General features: G+C 40.6%; 1 protein-coding gene across 2 annotated transcripts in view; it reads right to left on the bottom strand.

Annotated features, from left to right (window-relative positions):
- kremen1 (kringle containing transmembrane protein 1) overlaps positions 1-17,431 on the bottom strand; it is a 253,321-nt gene that overhangs the window by 48,523 nt on the left and 187,367 nt on the right. The window contains exon 9 of one of the 2 annotated variants that reach the window (XM_041202488.1): positions 12,883-14,605. The exons of the other annotated variant lie outside the window; for it this stretch is intronic. Within the exon in view, the coding sequence (XP_041058422.1) occupies positions 14,449-14,605 (157 nt within the window). The 3' untranslated portion in view covers positions 12,883-14,448. Of the gene's footprint in view, positions 1-12,882; positions 14,606-17,431 lie in introns of those variants that run through there. 2 annotated transcript variants of the gene reach the window in all.

Below are 17,431 nucleotides of genomic sequence, written 5' to 3' on the forward strand. Positions count from 1 at the left end.
CCTGTGCTGTGGAAGGCTTTAGCACAACCATCTGATTTCTTCCTTTAGACATCCAGCAGCCTCAGATTTGGATACCCCAGAGAGTTTTACTCAGTTCCACACTTCATCTGACCCACCTCTGTTCCTGCCCCACTGACTCTAATTGGACAGGGAGCCTGTCTCCATATCAACTACAGGTTCACCATTGAAAATCTAAAATTTAATCAGTGTTCCAGCAGTGGTGGGTTTCTGACCCCAAAACAGACGAGGACCCTGTTCCCTGCCTCTGTAGTAAAAGTTCAGTCTTGTAAGTTCAACTTCAGCAGTTCACTGCAAAAGGGGAGTAATATTTTAAATGTGAAAACTACTTGAAATAAAACTTTGAGAATTTAGGGGGGAATTTTCTGCATGTTGGACGGGCTGGTCAGGAACAGGTGCAGGCGGGCATGGAGCTGATCGCTGCCCGCGATTGGCTCTGCGCCACCATTTTACGTCGGTAATTAAGGCCCGCCCAGCGTGACGCACGGCCAATAGCACTCAGCGCTGCCTGTGCGTGCAGGGGAGGAGGGAGAGTCGGAGCCTACGCTCGCACATGCATGCGGCAGAGCACCGAAATCTCCCTGAGGCAGCTCCATGCCTCAGGGAGATTAAGTACATAATTAAATTTTTTAATAAAGAAAGATAAAAATTATTTACAAATGTCCCGTCATGTGTCACATGAGCTGGGACATGTTTCTCAATTTAGCAGAATTTATTTACTGATTTTTTAAACCTTCAGGAAACCTCATCCCACCCGTGGATGAGGTTTCCTGAAAAACTCGAAGGCTGCTTGGGCTCTTCACCTGCCCGCCAGCCTTAATGTTGGATGGGCAGCGTTGTTAATTATCTTAATTACTTCTCTAATGTCCTTAACAGGCCTTTGACAGTTCAGCAAACGTGCAGCTGCCTCCGGCACGCGCTCACCGAACAGAACATCTAAATGACATGCGATGACGCCGGGATGCACGCCCGACGTCATCGCGCAATATTTTACGCATTGGCATGTCAGGCCCACCCCTGCACACCGGTGTCAAAATTCTGGCTTTGATGTCTAGTTTGTTTGCAAAATTAAAACCTTACAAATCCTTATTGGGTAAGGGGAAGCCCTTTCTAGTTCAGAGAAACCAACTATTGCACGTGGTCTGAAGCAATTGAATACCCCGTTCAATTGTTCTTGGGGTTGGTGGGGGGTAGGGTAATTTCCAGGCCTTTGATGCAGGCTGAGGGCCTTTAAATACCAACTTTAAGAACATAAGAAAAATTGAAGTTAGCCTCAACTCCACTTTCCTGCCTGCCACCATAATCCTTGACTCCCTTGTCAATCAAAAATCTGTCCGACTCAGCCTTGAATATATTCATAACCCAGCCTCCACTTGTCACTGGAGAAGAGAATTCCAAACACCAATGACCCTCCAAGAAGAAATTCCTCCCCATCTCCAACTTAAATGGGAGACAGCTTATTTTTAAACTGTATCCCTGGTTCTAAATTCCCTCACAAGATGAAACATCCCCTCAGCATCTACCCCATCAAGCCCCTTAGAATCTTTCAATAAGATCACATCTCATTCTCCCAATGAATATAAATGCAATCTGCTCAAACTTTCTTCCTGAGGCAAACCCCTCATCCCAGGAATCAGCCTAGTGAACCCTCTCTGAACTAATAAGGGTAATAATGAATATTAAAAGTGAATTCAATAGGTAACATTAAACTTGTAATTATGAAATAAGTAACTTCTTGATGTTTTGCTTAGATACCAATTTAGATATTAAAAAATTTAGTTGCTGAGGAAAAAATGCAGCTTTTTTACCTCACATTAAGTATTTGGAGTGATTCAGATGGTTCATTTTGTTATATCTTATTTGTTATTCTGAATTGGTTGTTTTCATAATCCTTTAATGGGTTCTCTTTGCCAGTTTTGCAGCCACTTTCCTCTCTGTCAGTCTGTGCATTTGTTGCCTGTTTAGTTTAGATCTGCTCCTGTTTAACTTTCAGCTCATCAGAAAATTGTGATTAGAAAAGTGTGTGTGCGACAGAAATAGTGGGTGGGAATTTCTGGTCCTGCCAGCAGCAGGCAGCAGCCAAAAGTCTCTCCAAATTTTCCCGCCCAGCCCACAACGATGCCCACCGCTGGCGGGACTGGAAAATCCCAGCTAGTGAGACTGCAACAGCAGAGGAAGAAAAAGGATGAGAGAGGCAGGAAGTGTCACACACTGCTACATTTGACCTGGCACAGAAGAGTCTGCATTACACTAGTAGGTATTTACTTTACCAGTGACGATGGAGTTCTGGAAGCCAGTGCATAAGTGAGGGGAGGAAAGACATGTGGGGAACTGGGCAATGTGACTAAATCAATGGGTCTGATGACAGTGTGCAATTTTATTTTCACACCTTGCACAAGAAAATAAAACAAAGTTTAGTAGAAACTGCAAAAGGTTATATTTTAAGACATGCAAATTTATTAAAACACAGATTTAATAAACTACAGTACTCTTCATAATTTAAGTTTGTAAATATTGACATCCATACATATAGAAAAAACAGAATAATTTACTGTACAAATTATTGCTTATACTATCTTCATATATATTTCCACTTTCTTATGGAGAATGGGAGACATGAAAATAGCTTAAAAATGTTTTTTTTTTAACAGAATACAGTTTTACAGCATATACCCTGCTGGTACTTGTCTCTTTTTCCAAAATGTAACCAGGTATAAATGGAGACAATATCAATTTCTAAGTGTTTTAGAAATATTAATGTTTTCAAAAAACACATTTCTCAATAAAATAAATTCCATATTTTATAACCTCTTTCCAGGAAAGACCTTTCTCACAATCCCATTATATCCCCTTAGTATTTCATAGTGAGTTTATAATATTTAAAGAAGATATTCTGATCAAATTGGTAACTGACATTTTTGTGACAGATTTATATTAACATATCGAGGAATTCATATCAAGGAAATAGCTTAATTTCATTTTCCTATGTTTTTATAGAGGGATTCTTTTCCCAAGAACATTTTTCCACCTTTCCTGCTTCTATTCGGATTCTGGCAATGATAACCATCAAGGTTACCTCCGCTAAGTTCAAGGATTTTCTCTGAATGCCCCCATCCATAATCCATCTTAAAACTGTAGAGTTCTGCAATGGTGGAACAAAATGTACTGTGTGTTTTTTGCCATATTTTGATCTGGATTTATGGTAACTTTGATAACATTAGAAATAGGAGCTGGCATAGGGCATTTGGTTCTTTGAGTCTCTTCCACCATTCAATAAGATCATCTTCTCCTTCGACTCTGCCTTCCCAAACTATCCCCATATCCTTTAACATCCTCATTACTCAAAAATCTACTGATGGTTAATTTTCCCGGTACTCAGCCAGGCAAGTTACAAGTGCAAGCTTGCAGAGGGCACTTTTTGATAGAGGATTGGGCGGGGTGCATTAATCGGATTCAAATCTCCATAAAATGTGTACATAACATGGGATCTCCTGAGAGTCAGGAATTCTGGCAATGTTAATCGACACTTAACAGTGGTTTTGGACATTACGTTCTCATAGATGACCCTTGCCCAAACAGAAGGTGAGAGGTAACCTGAATATGATCACAGGATGTGTGAAAAACGTATCCCACTTGTGAGGAGCACAAGATGCAAATTGACAGGCAACATGCTCTTCGGATTTGCAGCAAACAAAACTGAAGACACAGAAACCTTACCAAATATAAAATAGGCAGGAAACCAACAAACTGGGACAAATGATTGACAAGTGCAAGTACAGGTTCTGTGCTGCATATATACAATGGTCACACCAAAATCCTGTATTTGAATCGCTATTGGATACCAATGTTTAAGCTAAGATGTGGAATTGGCTTATATATACCTGTGTAATTGAATACCAATATGATCTATACAAAGCACATTAAGAGTGCGGCTTATACAAGGGTATGGCTCAAACACTAGATTTCATGGTAACAATCAATCTCCCTAATCCATCCAATCTGAAGGTCTGGACTTGTGCAGACTTTGAAAAGCAGAAAAGAATGACTACGCAGTTCAGGGGTAGGAGCAACTTAGAATTTTCCCAATGTTGTTCCTTTACCATGGACCAGTCTGGTCTTGTGGGTATTGAAGAAAACACAACCAAAGGAGTCATAAAATAAAGCAAAATAAAAATGTCTGTGTTCAGCAGCAGTACAGTGGTCTACCATGTCACTTTTAATTGGATGCTAGTGGGCTTAAATACTCAGCAGTGCCCACAATTGAGAATTGCTGTGCTGCATTCTAGGTCAGTCATAAGTGTTCAGACGAACTTCCATCTGGACTGCTTCCTCACAACAGAATATTCCATTTTGTTGGTATTTATTCTACTTGACCACATCAAATTATGTACTGATCACTTAATGACAGCCAAACTGGAGAAGCCTGGAGTCTAGGCAGCACCGTCTTCTCAAACAAAGGAAGGCAACATAAAGGCAACTGGCATTGTGGGAAAGGCAGAGAAAGCAGACAAAGAACAAAAATGAGAAAAGTGAACTGAAGGACCTGAAGTGATAATCTAATCAATAAATATCACCATGTCTTTGATGAAGGGAATGATTTTACTCCACTGGACCCAACTTTCCCTTTACTGAAAAGTTAAGAAACAGAAAAAGAGAAAGCCACCCAACAGAAGAGATAAGACCCAACCCCACTTTAATTATCTCTACTCAATTACAATAATTAAAGGCTGCTTTGACAGAAGAAAGATTGAGCTGTGCATGTAAGGACACACCAAGTATGCAGACTCATTCATACTCAAAAAGCTTGAAAATTCATGTGGCCCCTAACTACCGAAAGTAATTAAAAACCCTTCTAGAAATGTAATCTTTGAAACATATCATTAATGTGTAATTTAAAACTGGAGCCCATTAGCAATGCTGGAAGTCCTGTGCTGAAATATGAGAACCCCTGTATTGTACACAGGATTCCGAAGAAAAATCCAGAAAGCCGCCTCAGTAACGCTTCACAATCTAGTGGGTCAAGAATTTCCACCATGACATACCCGTATAAAAGACTACTTCAAGGCCTGAACTGAACTTAACTGGCTTGATGTGAAGTGGTGGTCCCTTTAACTAAGGGCGAAACATTGTTCAGTTTGTAAAATTCAAACCAGTTAATAAAAGGGATCCTGAGAGATCCAAGTCATGCTTCAATTTGGCTCAGCAGTGTTGGTTCTGTTTGCACTTACCCCAACTAACTGATTTATCACACTATATCTTTGCATTTAATATACCTTCTCGTGGTTAGTCTAACAATCTATAATGACATGTAAAGCTAGAACACCTTCATACACATTTATGAGTTGGAGTATGTGTATTAAGGAAGCTACCTTCTTGCTTTCAATTTTCATATGTTTCTCACACCTTATGCTGAATACATTTCTCACAGATCGCCCAAGTTGGATATCGTTCCATTTCCACTAAACTCTGTGTTGTATCTTTGTAAACTAGCATTCCTAAAAAAAAATTACCCTGCAAGGCTTTGAAATGATACAGGAGGAGCCAGACAATATCAATTCTGATTAGGCACAATGCAAAATGGCATCACTCAAGGAAGTCTGGTTAAACAGTAGCTTTGAAACTGTGTAAGGGCCCACAGGCTGCAAGTGTATTCCAATTATTGCTTTAAAAGATTTTTAAAATCCTGCTCAATTTCAGTTTATTCATAATTAACATTACTTTGTGCTGAAGACAATATTTTCCTTAATCCTGTCACTCTATGGACAACAAAAGGAAGTAATTTTAGTGACCAGCAGCATTTATTTTGGCCTTTGATGTATAGTATAGACTGGCTGTTTGTTGCAGATATCTGAGTTATTTAGCCTGAGGTTTATTAGCTTTGGTTTATCTTTAAATCTTTAATGTCTGGCAGGCTATAATTTCATGCATCACCAGCCCACAGCTCCACATACTGCCATTTACCTCAGCTCTGGGAAGCTGCCATTGCTTTCTCCTTTCAGGTCCTGGCTGATATGCTGCGTTGAAGCCTGCACAATAAGCAGCATTCTTCAATAACAAGAAAACTTCTGCAAAAATACCCTCTGCGTTCAGGTTTCAGTAGGGGTTGGATTTTATTTAGTTATTGCAGATCTTGAAATCTTCTATATGAGCCTAGCAGCTGCAGCACTAGGATACCAGGTGGTTTGGCACTCAGAGGTAGAACAGGGATCTCATGCCCATTTTGCAGGCATAAAAATGTGCAAAAAAACGATTTTGAGGGCTAACATCTCATGCCGAAAATGTGCAGACTGGAGTGGGGTGCTGGCATGCTCTGCATGGGATTAGTAAACAGTCACCCACAAAAAGGAAATGTTTTAAAGAAAAATTTTTTTTAAAATCCTTGTGGTGGAGCCAAGGTAAGCAAACTCCAGCCCCCATCACAATCCCATTCTTCCCTGTTGTCACTCCACAGCCACCTCCCAGATCTCACCTATGGGTTGCTGCCAGCGAGGCAAGCCTCAGGAAATGGGGCTTCCTCAGCTGGGCAAGCTGTCAGACACAGGCAGCACAATCTATCAACATTATTGAGGCGCCCAGCCCATATTTGGACCTGCCTCAAGCCTCCTGGTTTGAGTGCATGCTGCTGCCACATCAGGGCCTTTGCTCCCAAAATGAGTGCATCGTTGAATCAGCACTTCTAAGTTACCTCATTATTCTAAAAGCAAAATATTGCAGATGCTGGAAATCTGAAATAGAAACAGAAAATGCTGAAAAAACTCAGCAGGTCTGACAGCATCAGTGGAGAAGAAACAGAGTTAATGTTTCGAGCCCAATATGGCTCTTCTTTGGAACTGTTCCGAAGATGCTGCCAGACCCTCTGAGTTTTTTCATTTCCATTTTTGTTGCCTTACTATTCTGCCCTGTAGCCTCGAGACAGAATGGGAAGATCTGACCATTATCATATTGGTATGGGGAGCGATTTACTTAAGGTTGAATTGCACAGAGATGTCTTCTTCTCTATAACATTCATTGTGTATGATTTCCAAGGATACAATTATACAAATAGTCTACTGGTCTTCAAGGTTTTTTAGCCGACAGGAAGGTAAGTGCTTCCCTGGGGGTGAATATAATTCTGAGACAAGCTCATTGAAAATTTCAATTGGCTTGACCCAATGCAAATTCTTTTTTAAACCCACTGGTTTGCTTACAGTGCTTTGTCCTAGGGCTAAATGATGCAGGTCTATAGTCATTACTTAGTACAGAGTCAGTTCACAATATTGCCTGCGTTATGGAGGATGGAGTGAAAGACAAGGATGATGTTGAACAAGGGTTAAATGCTTTCCTATAAGGACCAAGGAATAATCAGTCCCAGCCATTCACACATGCCACCTAATTGTCTCAAGTTACAATTATGAGGTTTGTAAGATTATTATGTTTTGGAACTGTAGCTTTAAATTTAGGATAAATGAAGGGGGTCATGCGACCTGTTTCACAGTCTGCCTGACAGTAAGCCTGGGTGGTGCGATAGTTAAAGATCAAAAGAGGGCTTATTTTATCTTACTGAGAAGGGGCAAGGTATTTATGCTTGGAAACAATGGCAATAGTCACTAATTCATCATGAATAGACCCTGAGTCTCCCAAAGTTCCAAAAAACTTTTATAGGCATCAGGTTCTAAAAGGATTTTCTGTTCTGTCTATTTACTTCAAAGATGAAAGGAAGTTGGGATCAAAGATAGATATTTATCATTTCTACCTGAATTCAAGGTTAATAAACTTGATGCTGCTTTGTAGAAGAGAATAGATGAAGCCATTTTTGAGGTCAGGTTACAGGCTTCCCTACAAATCAATGAATATCACAGTAGAGGATCTGTGTGGTCAGCAGAGAGAAAAGGCTGCTTGACTTTGTGAGCTAGGACAGCCAGATGTGGGAGGGAGTTGACATCTAGTCAAAGAGGCACATCCTGCAACCTTCCACAGATTTCAGGCACTTTGTTCTGGCGTAGTCAGGGGCATGAAGCATCATCAAAACAGGCTTAACTGCAATGGTGGGTTTAAAAAAACCCTGAAAGCTAAGAACTAGTTTTCCGTAGAAAACTAAGGACTGTCTGGAGACAGTCACTAAAAGTTACTATTTGGTGAAATGTGGAAATGGAAACCCCATTGGAAACTGGGAACAACTATGGCCTGTTTGCTAAAAGGAATATAATTACATGGAGATTGCAATGGGTGCTAGGCATAAAAGGGGAATGTTCCTCTCTGTGGCCAGGATTTTAAGGCCCCGCCGTGTGTGGCCTGTAGTTTAAAGTATAAGTTACCTATAAAAGGAAAATAGTGTTCAGTCAAGTAGTGCTTTTAGTCATTTGTTACAATAGCTTTAAAACATGAAATGTTGATGGGCCATTCTTTCAGCTATTAACTGGAAGTTTAATTTTTTTTAAACATTATAGGTCTCTATGGAGATACTTACAAAATTTGGGGCCCTTTGCAGGATTTCAAATTCACAGGCTGAGGTGAGTACAGTGGACTTGTCCAGAGTTCACACAGGCCAGATTACACGGTGACTTTTGTTGTATTTATTGAAAAGTCAAAAATGGCTATGTCTGTTGCAGAAGCTTTCCTCAAAAGGGAGGACTTAACTTTGAGTACCTCAAAACAGTTAACAAAGTTTAATGTAAAATCAGTGGCAGAAAATTTGGAAATAGAGTTAAAAGTAGGCACTAAAAAAGCAGAGATAGTTAAGGTATTGGCTTGAAGCTTGAGGAAGATAAAGGTAATCCAGATAAAATGAAGGATGAGTTGGCTAGGATTCAGTTACAAATGAAGCAGGCTTGAAAAATAAATGAAAAAACTAGGACCCAAAAGAGATAAAGAAATGTGAAAGCTTGAATTAGAATTTCAAAGAGTAAAAGAAAGGGAAAGCTTTGAACTGCAAAGAGAACCAGGAGCCAGGAAATTTGAACTTGATAGAGAAAGGCTTCGACTACATGGAGAGGGAGTAGCAGATAGATTTGATGATGAGTCAGGTTTAACTCATGGTTTTGACTCAGCAAGGAGTATTTGCTAAGTAGCTAAGTTCATTGAGGAAGGAGCCAAGATATATTTTGCCTCATTTGAGAAAATTGTTATGAAGTTACAGAGCCCACAAGAAATTTGGATAATCCTATCATGAAGTGTTTTGGTAGGAAAAGCATTGGAGGTTTAATCAACCTTTTCAAATGAACTGTCTGCAGATATAGTTAAGACTGCTGTGCTCGACACCTATGAGCTGGTTCCAGAAGTAGTCGAGAAAAGTTTAGAAACTTGAGGAAAAAACAGAATCAGACCTTTGTGGAATTTTCAAGAGAAAAAGAGATGGCATTTAATCGATGGTATAGATCAATGAAGTTGAAGCAAGATGTTGAAAACTTTAGGGATATGTTGTTGCTGGAAGAATAATAACACTGTATTCTTTCGGAATCAAGTCCCACCTAGAATGCCATAAAGTTTCTAAATTAAGAGATGCTGCAGTTTCAGCTGAGAGTTGTGAGCTATCCCACAAACACATGGCGGGGGTTGGGTGGGGGGGGGGGGCAGCAAAATATTGTTTGCAAACCCACAAAGGTGCTGGAGAGGGAAGCGAAATGATAATAAACAGAACACTAATTACAATAATAATGATAATGAACAGAACAATAATTACAATGGAGGGTGATAGCAAAACTAAAAAGACAGATACTCCTTAAAGTAGTAAAAGAGACAGTATAGAGCCTGGGGACAGATGAGAATGATTCAAGGAGATCAACCTGTTTTAATTGTCATAAGACAGAGCATGTAAAAGCAGGCTGCTTGAAATTAAGACCAAAGCCAGTAGCTTTTGATTGTGACGAGTGTTTCTCCAGAGAGTGCTGTGCCAACAGGTAGAGCTGGTGAAAAACCAATTCCACTTAATGTATTTACAAAGGTGGTAGATTCAAGCATAAGATTATGGGAGTTTTATGTTTTAGGGTGAAGTAACTCCATTTCTGTCTGATAATGGACTCAAAAAGATTATTATCCGTAGGGATACAGGTTCAGTTCAAAGATGGATGTTAGCAAAAGACGCAAGCTTTTCTCCAGAGTTCACTAAATAGAAATGTATTGATACAGGGGACTGATTGAAATTGTTTACCTATTTTGTTTGAGTGGAGTGAGTTTAAACTGTGCTTTAGTCACAGTTTATATTACCTGCAATATTAAAATGTGCATCAGAAACTTGTGTAAAGTTTCAAATAATTACAGCAGCTAAAGATAAGTTTGGTCCTATGAATATTACATAAATGCCCTACCCTGGAATATTATACCAATTTTCTCTTCAAAGGATCAAACTCTCTTATCCTCCTATACATTTGGTCACCATCCAGCTTTCATTCCTCTAGAACTTATTTCTAGCAATGATTCTGTTATAGAGTCTGTTATTGTAGGAGTGATGTCAAAGCTGCCTGTTAATAATGTTGATTTCATACTAGGAAATGACCTTGCATGATATAAGGTGTTGCTATCTCCTGGGATGAGAGACAAGCCAACTGAAATTAACATTGTACTCAAACAATCAGGGACTATTTGTAATCCAGGTGTATAAAGTATTCTTTCAACTAAAGATATGTCCAGAGAATCAAAAGCTCAGACTTCTGAGAGTAAAGAATCCTTGAAACCTCCAATTGGTAACAAAGAGTTAAAGTCAAATGCAAACAAACTGAATCTGTCTGTTTTGAACTTGCCTGCAGACTCTAAGTCGCAGGAGTGAAAACAGAATACAGCATCAGAATTCCAGGCTAATGAGCAAACAAAGAAAGACGGTGCGGTAAACCAAAATAATTTGAATCTGGTGAATGCTGTTATTTTGGAACTATGAGGGCATGTTAAAGTTTAGAAAACAAACTGAAACTTCAGAAGGATGAAGCCGTTATTCTTGTAGAGGAGCTGAGCAAAATGTGTGCCAGCTGGAGAAGGGAGTTCAAAGCTAAGGGAACTCGCTGAAAAAGGGAGTACCAAGACTTTTTGATTCACCATTAACATGATCTTAATGAACTGCTTAAAGTATTGAAGGAAAATTGTAATCCTATGTTTAAACATGGAAAAGATGACTCAGATGTTTGTTTGGCCAAATCTTTCTTTTTCAATCTGGACCTTAAGGAATCTGTAGCCATGAAAGAGAATGGAGATCAGAAGTTAAAATCTGAACAGGATGATCCAAAGACTGAGCTAAAAAGTCAATACTCTGATGACAATGTAAAGTCTGATTTTAAAGAAGAACCAAAAGGGAATATTGAAGCCAGAGTGTTAAAAAAATGTTATGACAGAATATTTCTTCTCAGTTTATAAGTTACAAGTGCCGGTATTCAAAAACCAGACGGACTATCACAAGTCAGCAATATTCTTCTTGACAAAGTTTCCCAGGCTGAATCAATTCTGTCATCTTTTAAAAAAGGCCATGGAAACAATGTGAACTTTAGTCATCATGGGAAAGGGACTACTAGCAATGAAACCACTTCTCCACCACTTGACTGACAGGACTTTAAGAATCGCTGAAGAAAAGGACCATAAATCTGAACTGTTTCATGTACTCGATTAGTGCAGGTTAAACATCTTGATGCTGCTGGGATGAACTGTTTAATGGACAATGTGACAGCAGTGGGGGAAATATGTTACTTGTACTGTGTGTTGTAACTTAGTTGTTAAAGTGTATAGAATGTTAAAAGTTGTTATGTTTTGGGTTGTGTTTTTGAAAACTCATCACTATAGTGATCATTTTACAGTCTTTGGGGGAGGTGTTACAATTATGAGGTTTGTAAGATTATTATGTTTTCTGACTGTAGCTTGAAATTTAGGGTAAAGAAGGAGGTCAAGTAACCTGTTCTGCAGTCAGCCTGATAGTAAGCCTGGGTGGTTTGCTTGCTTGAAATCAGAGGAAGGCTTATATTGTTTTACTGAGAAGAAGGTGCAAGGTACTTATGCTCTGGACATAATGGCAGCAGTCTCTGAATTTGCAATGCATAGACCCTGAGTGCTCCAAAGTCCCAGAACAGTGTTATAGGTATAGGTTTGTAAACAGTTATGTTGTGCCCGTCCATTTACTTTGACAATGAAAGTGAGTTGGGATCAAGAGTATCTAATTAGTTTTTCTACCTGGATGCAAGGTTAACGTGTTTCACACTGCCATGTGGATGAGAGCCGAGGAAGTCATTTTTGAGATCAGGTTACAGGCTTCCCTGCAAATCAATGAATACCACAGACAGACAGCAGAGGCTCTGTGTGGTCAGCAGAGAGAAAAGGCTGCTTGACTTTGAGAGCTACCACAGCTGGATGCAGGGGGAAGATGGTCTCTAGTCGAAGGGATGGAACTGCAGCTTCCATATTCTGTATGGTCTGGAGGGAGGGTTGGGGTTGGGGGTGGTGGTGGGGTGGTGGTGGTCGGTGGCCAGGGGTGGGGAGGGGGGTGGTGGAGCCAGGGGGGTAGAAGAATCATCAGTACAAGCTATACTCTCTGAAAATGAAGGAAAGTGCCTGGAAACAATCACTCAAAATTATTACTTGGTGAAATGGGGATGCCGGAACCCATTAGAGCAACTGGGAGCAACTGTGGACAAACAACGCTCAAGAAGTTCAACATAATCCAGGACAAAACAGCTTGATTAATTGGCACCCATCCATCAACTTAAACATTCGCTTCCACCACCAATGCACAGTGACAGCAGTGTGGACTATATACACCGTAGCAACTCACCAAGGCTCCTTCGGCAGCACCTTCTAAATTCACGACCCCTACCACCTAGAAGGACAAGGGCAGCAGATACATGGGAACACCACCACCTGCAAGCTCCCCTCCAAGCCACACACTGTCCTGACTTGGAACCATATCACCATTAATTCACTGTTGTTGGATCAGAATCCTGGAACTCCCTTCCTAAAAGCATTGTGGGTGTACATGCAACAGATGGGACTGTAGCAGTTCACCACCACCTACTCAAGGGGAATTGCCCACATCCTGTGACAGAATAAATCTAAAAGAAAGTCTGTTTGCTAAAAGGACTGTAATTCCGTGGAGACTGTGATAGGTAATAAGTATAAAAGGGGAATGTTGCTCTCTGTAGTTAAAAGTTAAGATGCCTACAAAAAGAAAATAGTGCTTAGTCAATAGTGCTTTTAGTCATTTGTTACAGCAAAAGTTTTAAAACGTGAAATCTTGACTTTTCATTCTTCCAGCTATTAATTGGAAGTTTGAATTTCTTTCTAAATGTTATCAGTCTCTACTAAGATGATAACACTAGTTACATACCAGCGCTGGCAGAGAACAGGATCAGGCCGCTGCCTGGCAGGCAACTGTGCGATGTGAAGGGTACCCAAAAGAGGCATAAACAACAGATACTAGAGGGGTAACATATAAACAAGTACAGATGAAATTCTGCACATGCACAGCAATACTTATTTGGGACTTAAGCTTTTCTGAAAAGGCAGGAGAGGCTTGTTTAAAGTTTAGTTTTGACTGATTGGAGGGAACTCCAACAAAACAGATCCATCACCAGCTCACTCAGCCCTACATGCAACACTACTTTTAGCAACTAGGCATCATGTTAATTCACGGTGAATTTTGATATTCCCTGTAACAGAATCTCCAAAGGCTCACCACCCTTGAGTTCATTATTCCTAAAGGATTGCAGGTATGGATTTTTACATGTGAGCATATTTCTGGTTCTTTTCCATGATTCTTTCATCTTCACAGCGATGGTCCTGCGATACAGCAATTAAGATTTCGAAGGCTGAATTAGAATCGCCATTCACTGTGGATTTTACAATGGTATTCTTTCAATCAGAAAACACTTCCTTATGTTCCTTACCTACAACATGATTGCAGGTTAGATTCAATAATTTAAGAGCCAGTTTGGTGTTAAACGTTTTTGCTCTTCTGCAACTGTTAAGAAATCACTCGCAGAGCTGTTAGGTAGTGCAGACACACTTGGCCTAAAGGGCTGAGTGATCATTGCATGAACATAATTGAAGAGTCACCCACAGAAGGATGGAATCACTACCAGTCTGCATCTACTTCCAGAAGGATTCAGAAAGTCAAGTGAAGTGTCCTTCCCTTTTTAGACTCTAATAGAAATCCAATCAATATAACGTAGAGCCTCATGCTGATGATTGCCTCCTCCTTGTTGAGCTGTGAGAGCATAGCATACAAAAGTTGCTGAGATCTTTTGTTTTTACTAGACTCTGGCGTTGGAGATGTCAGCCAACTGGTCTGATGGTGTTCCAAATGTGCATGCGTGAATGCGTGTGCCCGGTGTGAAGTGCTTAATTCAGTGAGTTTAAAGCCACCTCCACGTTGAGGTATCAAAGTGCTGGATGTTGCAACTGAAAGATAATTTAAAGGAGCTTCCATGTTGAGGACTAGTGGCGGAGGTTCTTGAGGCGTTAGTTCTTTGCTGCTGCAGTAGGTTAATCACCCACAAGTGGACTTCGATCTCCATGTTGGTCCTTCAGCTTTTTCTTAAAGAACAAAATAGTTGAGGGTTTGTAGGTGATGACCCAGGGTTCAGACGGAGATGACTGGCTGCAATTCTCTGAGCTGTCTTGTGCAGGAATTCGACGAGACCTAAGGAAAAATACATTAACCTTTTAAGCACAAATTTAATTGATCTTTAAATCGTGGATGCTTTGCACATCATTAGTTCATTTTTAACAATTCATTGCATTCATCATTTGCACCCACAATCTTCCATTAGCTAAGAGGGAGAGGTGAGGCCTCTGGCATAATATCTATTCCTTTATAACTGGTTAAATGCCTTTCAAGGTGTGCTAATGTGGCACACTTGCTGTGTCCTAATATATAGAGAGTGGCAGCAAACCAGCTTGAAGTGCCCTAACCACTGATCAAATCAATTTTAAGATTAATTAAAGATTATTTTCAAGGCTAATTTTAAGCCTCTGGCCATGCTGTGGTGAAACAAATATAATGATCCTTCAATCCAAGTTCAAGCTGACATTGGCCTTAGAAGTGAGAAAAGAACTTGGCACTTCCATCCTGAGTACCATCCCTTTCTTCATTAACTCTAGAGATTATTTGTGTGTAGTTTCCTCACAGCTAACTGATTAGTTCAAGGTTCCTGTGGTTCATATAGTTGATCCACCGGCTCAGATAACACTGAGCTATACTCACTAGGAGGATCTCAGCTTCAATTCCAAGGGCAGAATTTAACGCTCGGCGTGCAGGCAGGCGCCTGACACGCCCGAGCATAAAATGATATGTGATGATGTCAGGCGTGCAACCCGACGCCATTGCACACCTGCGCAATATTTCGTTCGGCAGACACACGCCAGAGTCGGCTGCGCACCCGCCAATAATTGAAAGGCCTATTAAGGCCACTAACAAGCTAATTAAAATCAAATTTACACTGCCCGTCCAATCTTACTGTCGGCGGGCAGGCAAAAAAGCCAAGCGGCATTTACATTTTCTAGGAAACCTCATCCATGAGCGGGATGAGGTTTCCTAAAGCAAATAAACATTAACTAAAAACTTGATTTTTGAATTAAAAACATATCCCAGCTCATGTGACAGAGTCACAGTCACATGAGGGACATGTTTTTTAAATTTTTCACTGTCTTCATTAGTTTTTTTAAAAAGCACTTCAGTCGCCCTGAGGCACGGAGATACAAGTGTTATTTCGTGCACATGTGCGAACTGTGCACTAGGCCAGGCTCTCCCTCCTCTCCCTGCCTGCACAGGTAGCGCTGAGTGCTGCTGCTCATGATCCCTGGAGGGTGGGCCTTAATTGGCTTGCCCACATGATATCGCGGAGCAGAGTTGATCACGGCAGTTGGCTTCCCGACCACCCCCATCTGCTCCCGCCAAGCCCGCCCGACAAGGAAAGAATTCTGGCCCAAGATTTTATAGGACTTAAACCCACAACCTGCTAACTAAGAGACAGGAGTGTCAGGGCTGGGAATAGCAGAGGCAAGAGTGCTACCACTGAATCATAGGACTGATGAGTTAATACATAGGTAGAGGTAAAGGGTATGGATCTCATAGCCATTACTGAGTCATGGTTACTACTTGGTAAAGATTGAAAACTATATATTCCAGGGAAAGTGACTTTTAGAAAACATAGACAAAATGGAACAGATGGTGGGATATCCCTGAGAATAAAGGATGCAAGTACAGGAAGCAACCAAAAAAGCAAATGGTAAGTTAGCCTTCATTGCAAAGGAGTTGGAGTATAAGTGTAAGGAAATCTTGCTGCTGTGACAACACATCTGAGGTATTGTCTACAGTTTTGGTCTCCTATTTTGTCTCTGTGTTTACAAAGGAAAGGGAGGATGTAGACATAGTAGTCCAGGAGGAACATTACGAGATATTGGATGGGATAGTCATAAAGAGAGAGGAAGTACTCGAAGGGTTGAAATCCTTGAAAGTTGAAATGTCACCAGGGCCAGATGGATTGTTTCCGAGGCTGCTGAAGGAAGTTAGGGAGGAGATAGCAGATGCTCTGAGGATGATTTTCCAATTTTCACTAGATACAGGGTAGGTACTGGAGGACTGGAGAAATGCAAACGTAGTTCCATTGTTTAAAAAGGGATCAAAGGAAATGCCAAAAAATTATAGGCCATTTAGTCCTACTTCAATGGTGAGCAGATTAGTAGAATCAATCCTGAGAGATAGGATTAACTGTCATGTGGAAAGGCATGGACTAGTCAGGGATGATCAGCATGGATTTGCTAAAGGAAGGTCTTGCCTCACAAATTTGACTGAATTCTTTGAGGAAGTGACAAGACGGGTTGATGAAGGTAGTGCAGTGGATGTTGTGTACACGGATTTTGGCAAGGCATTTGACAAGGTCCCACATGGTCAGGAAAGTAAAAGCCCATGGGATTTGGGGTAATGTGGCAAACTGGATAAAAGGTTGGCTTTGTAACAGGAAACAAAGGGAAGTGGTCGATGGATGCCCTTGTGAATGGAAAGTTGTCTCAAGTGGTGTTCCACAGGGCTCAGCGTTGGGACCCTTGCTGTTTGTGTTTTATTAACGATTTGGATGTGAACGTGAGGGGCAAGATTAGGAAATTTGTAGATGACAAAAAGATTGGCCAAGTAGTGGATAGTGTGGAGGATAGCCATAATCTCCAAAACAAAATAGATGGGTTATAGATAATGGGCAGTAAAGTGGCAGATGGATTTTAACATAGAGAAGTGTGAGGTCATACATTTAGGGAGGTCAAACAGTTACAGGGATTACACAATAAATGGGAATATACTAAGAGGGGTAGATGAAGTGAGAGATCTTGGCATACAAGTACACAGGTCCCTGAAGGCAACAGTTCAAGTAGACAAGGTTGTAAAGAAGGCATATGGAATGCTCTCCTCCATTGGCAGAGGTATAGAATATAAAAGTAAGGGATATAATGTTGGAATTGTATAAAACTGGAG

The sequence above is a fragment of the Carcharodon carcharias genome, chromosome 13 (assembly GCF_017639515.1).
Source record: "Carcharodon carcharias isolate sCarCar2 chromosome 13, sCarCar2.pri, whole genome shotgun sequence".
Taxonomy (NCBI): domain Eukaryota; kingdom Metazoa; phylum Chordata; class Chondrichthyes; order Lamniformes; family Lamnidae; genus Carcharodon; species Carcharodon carcharias.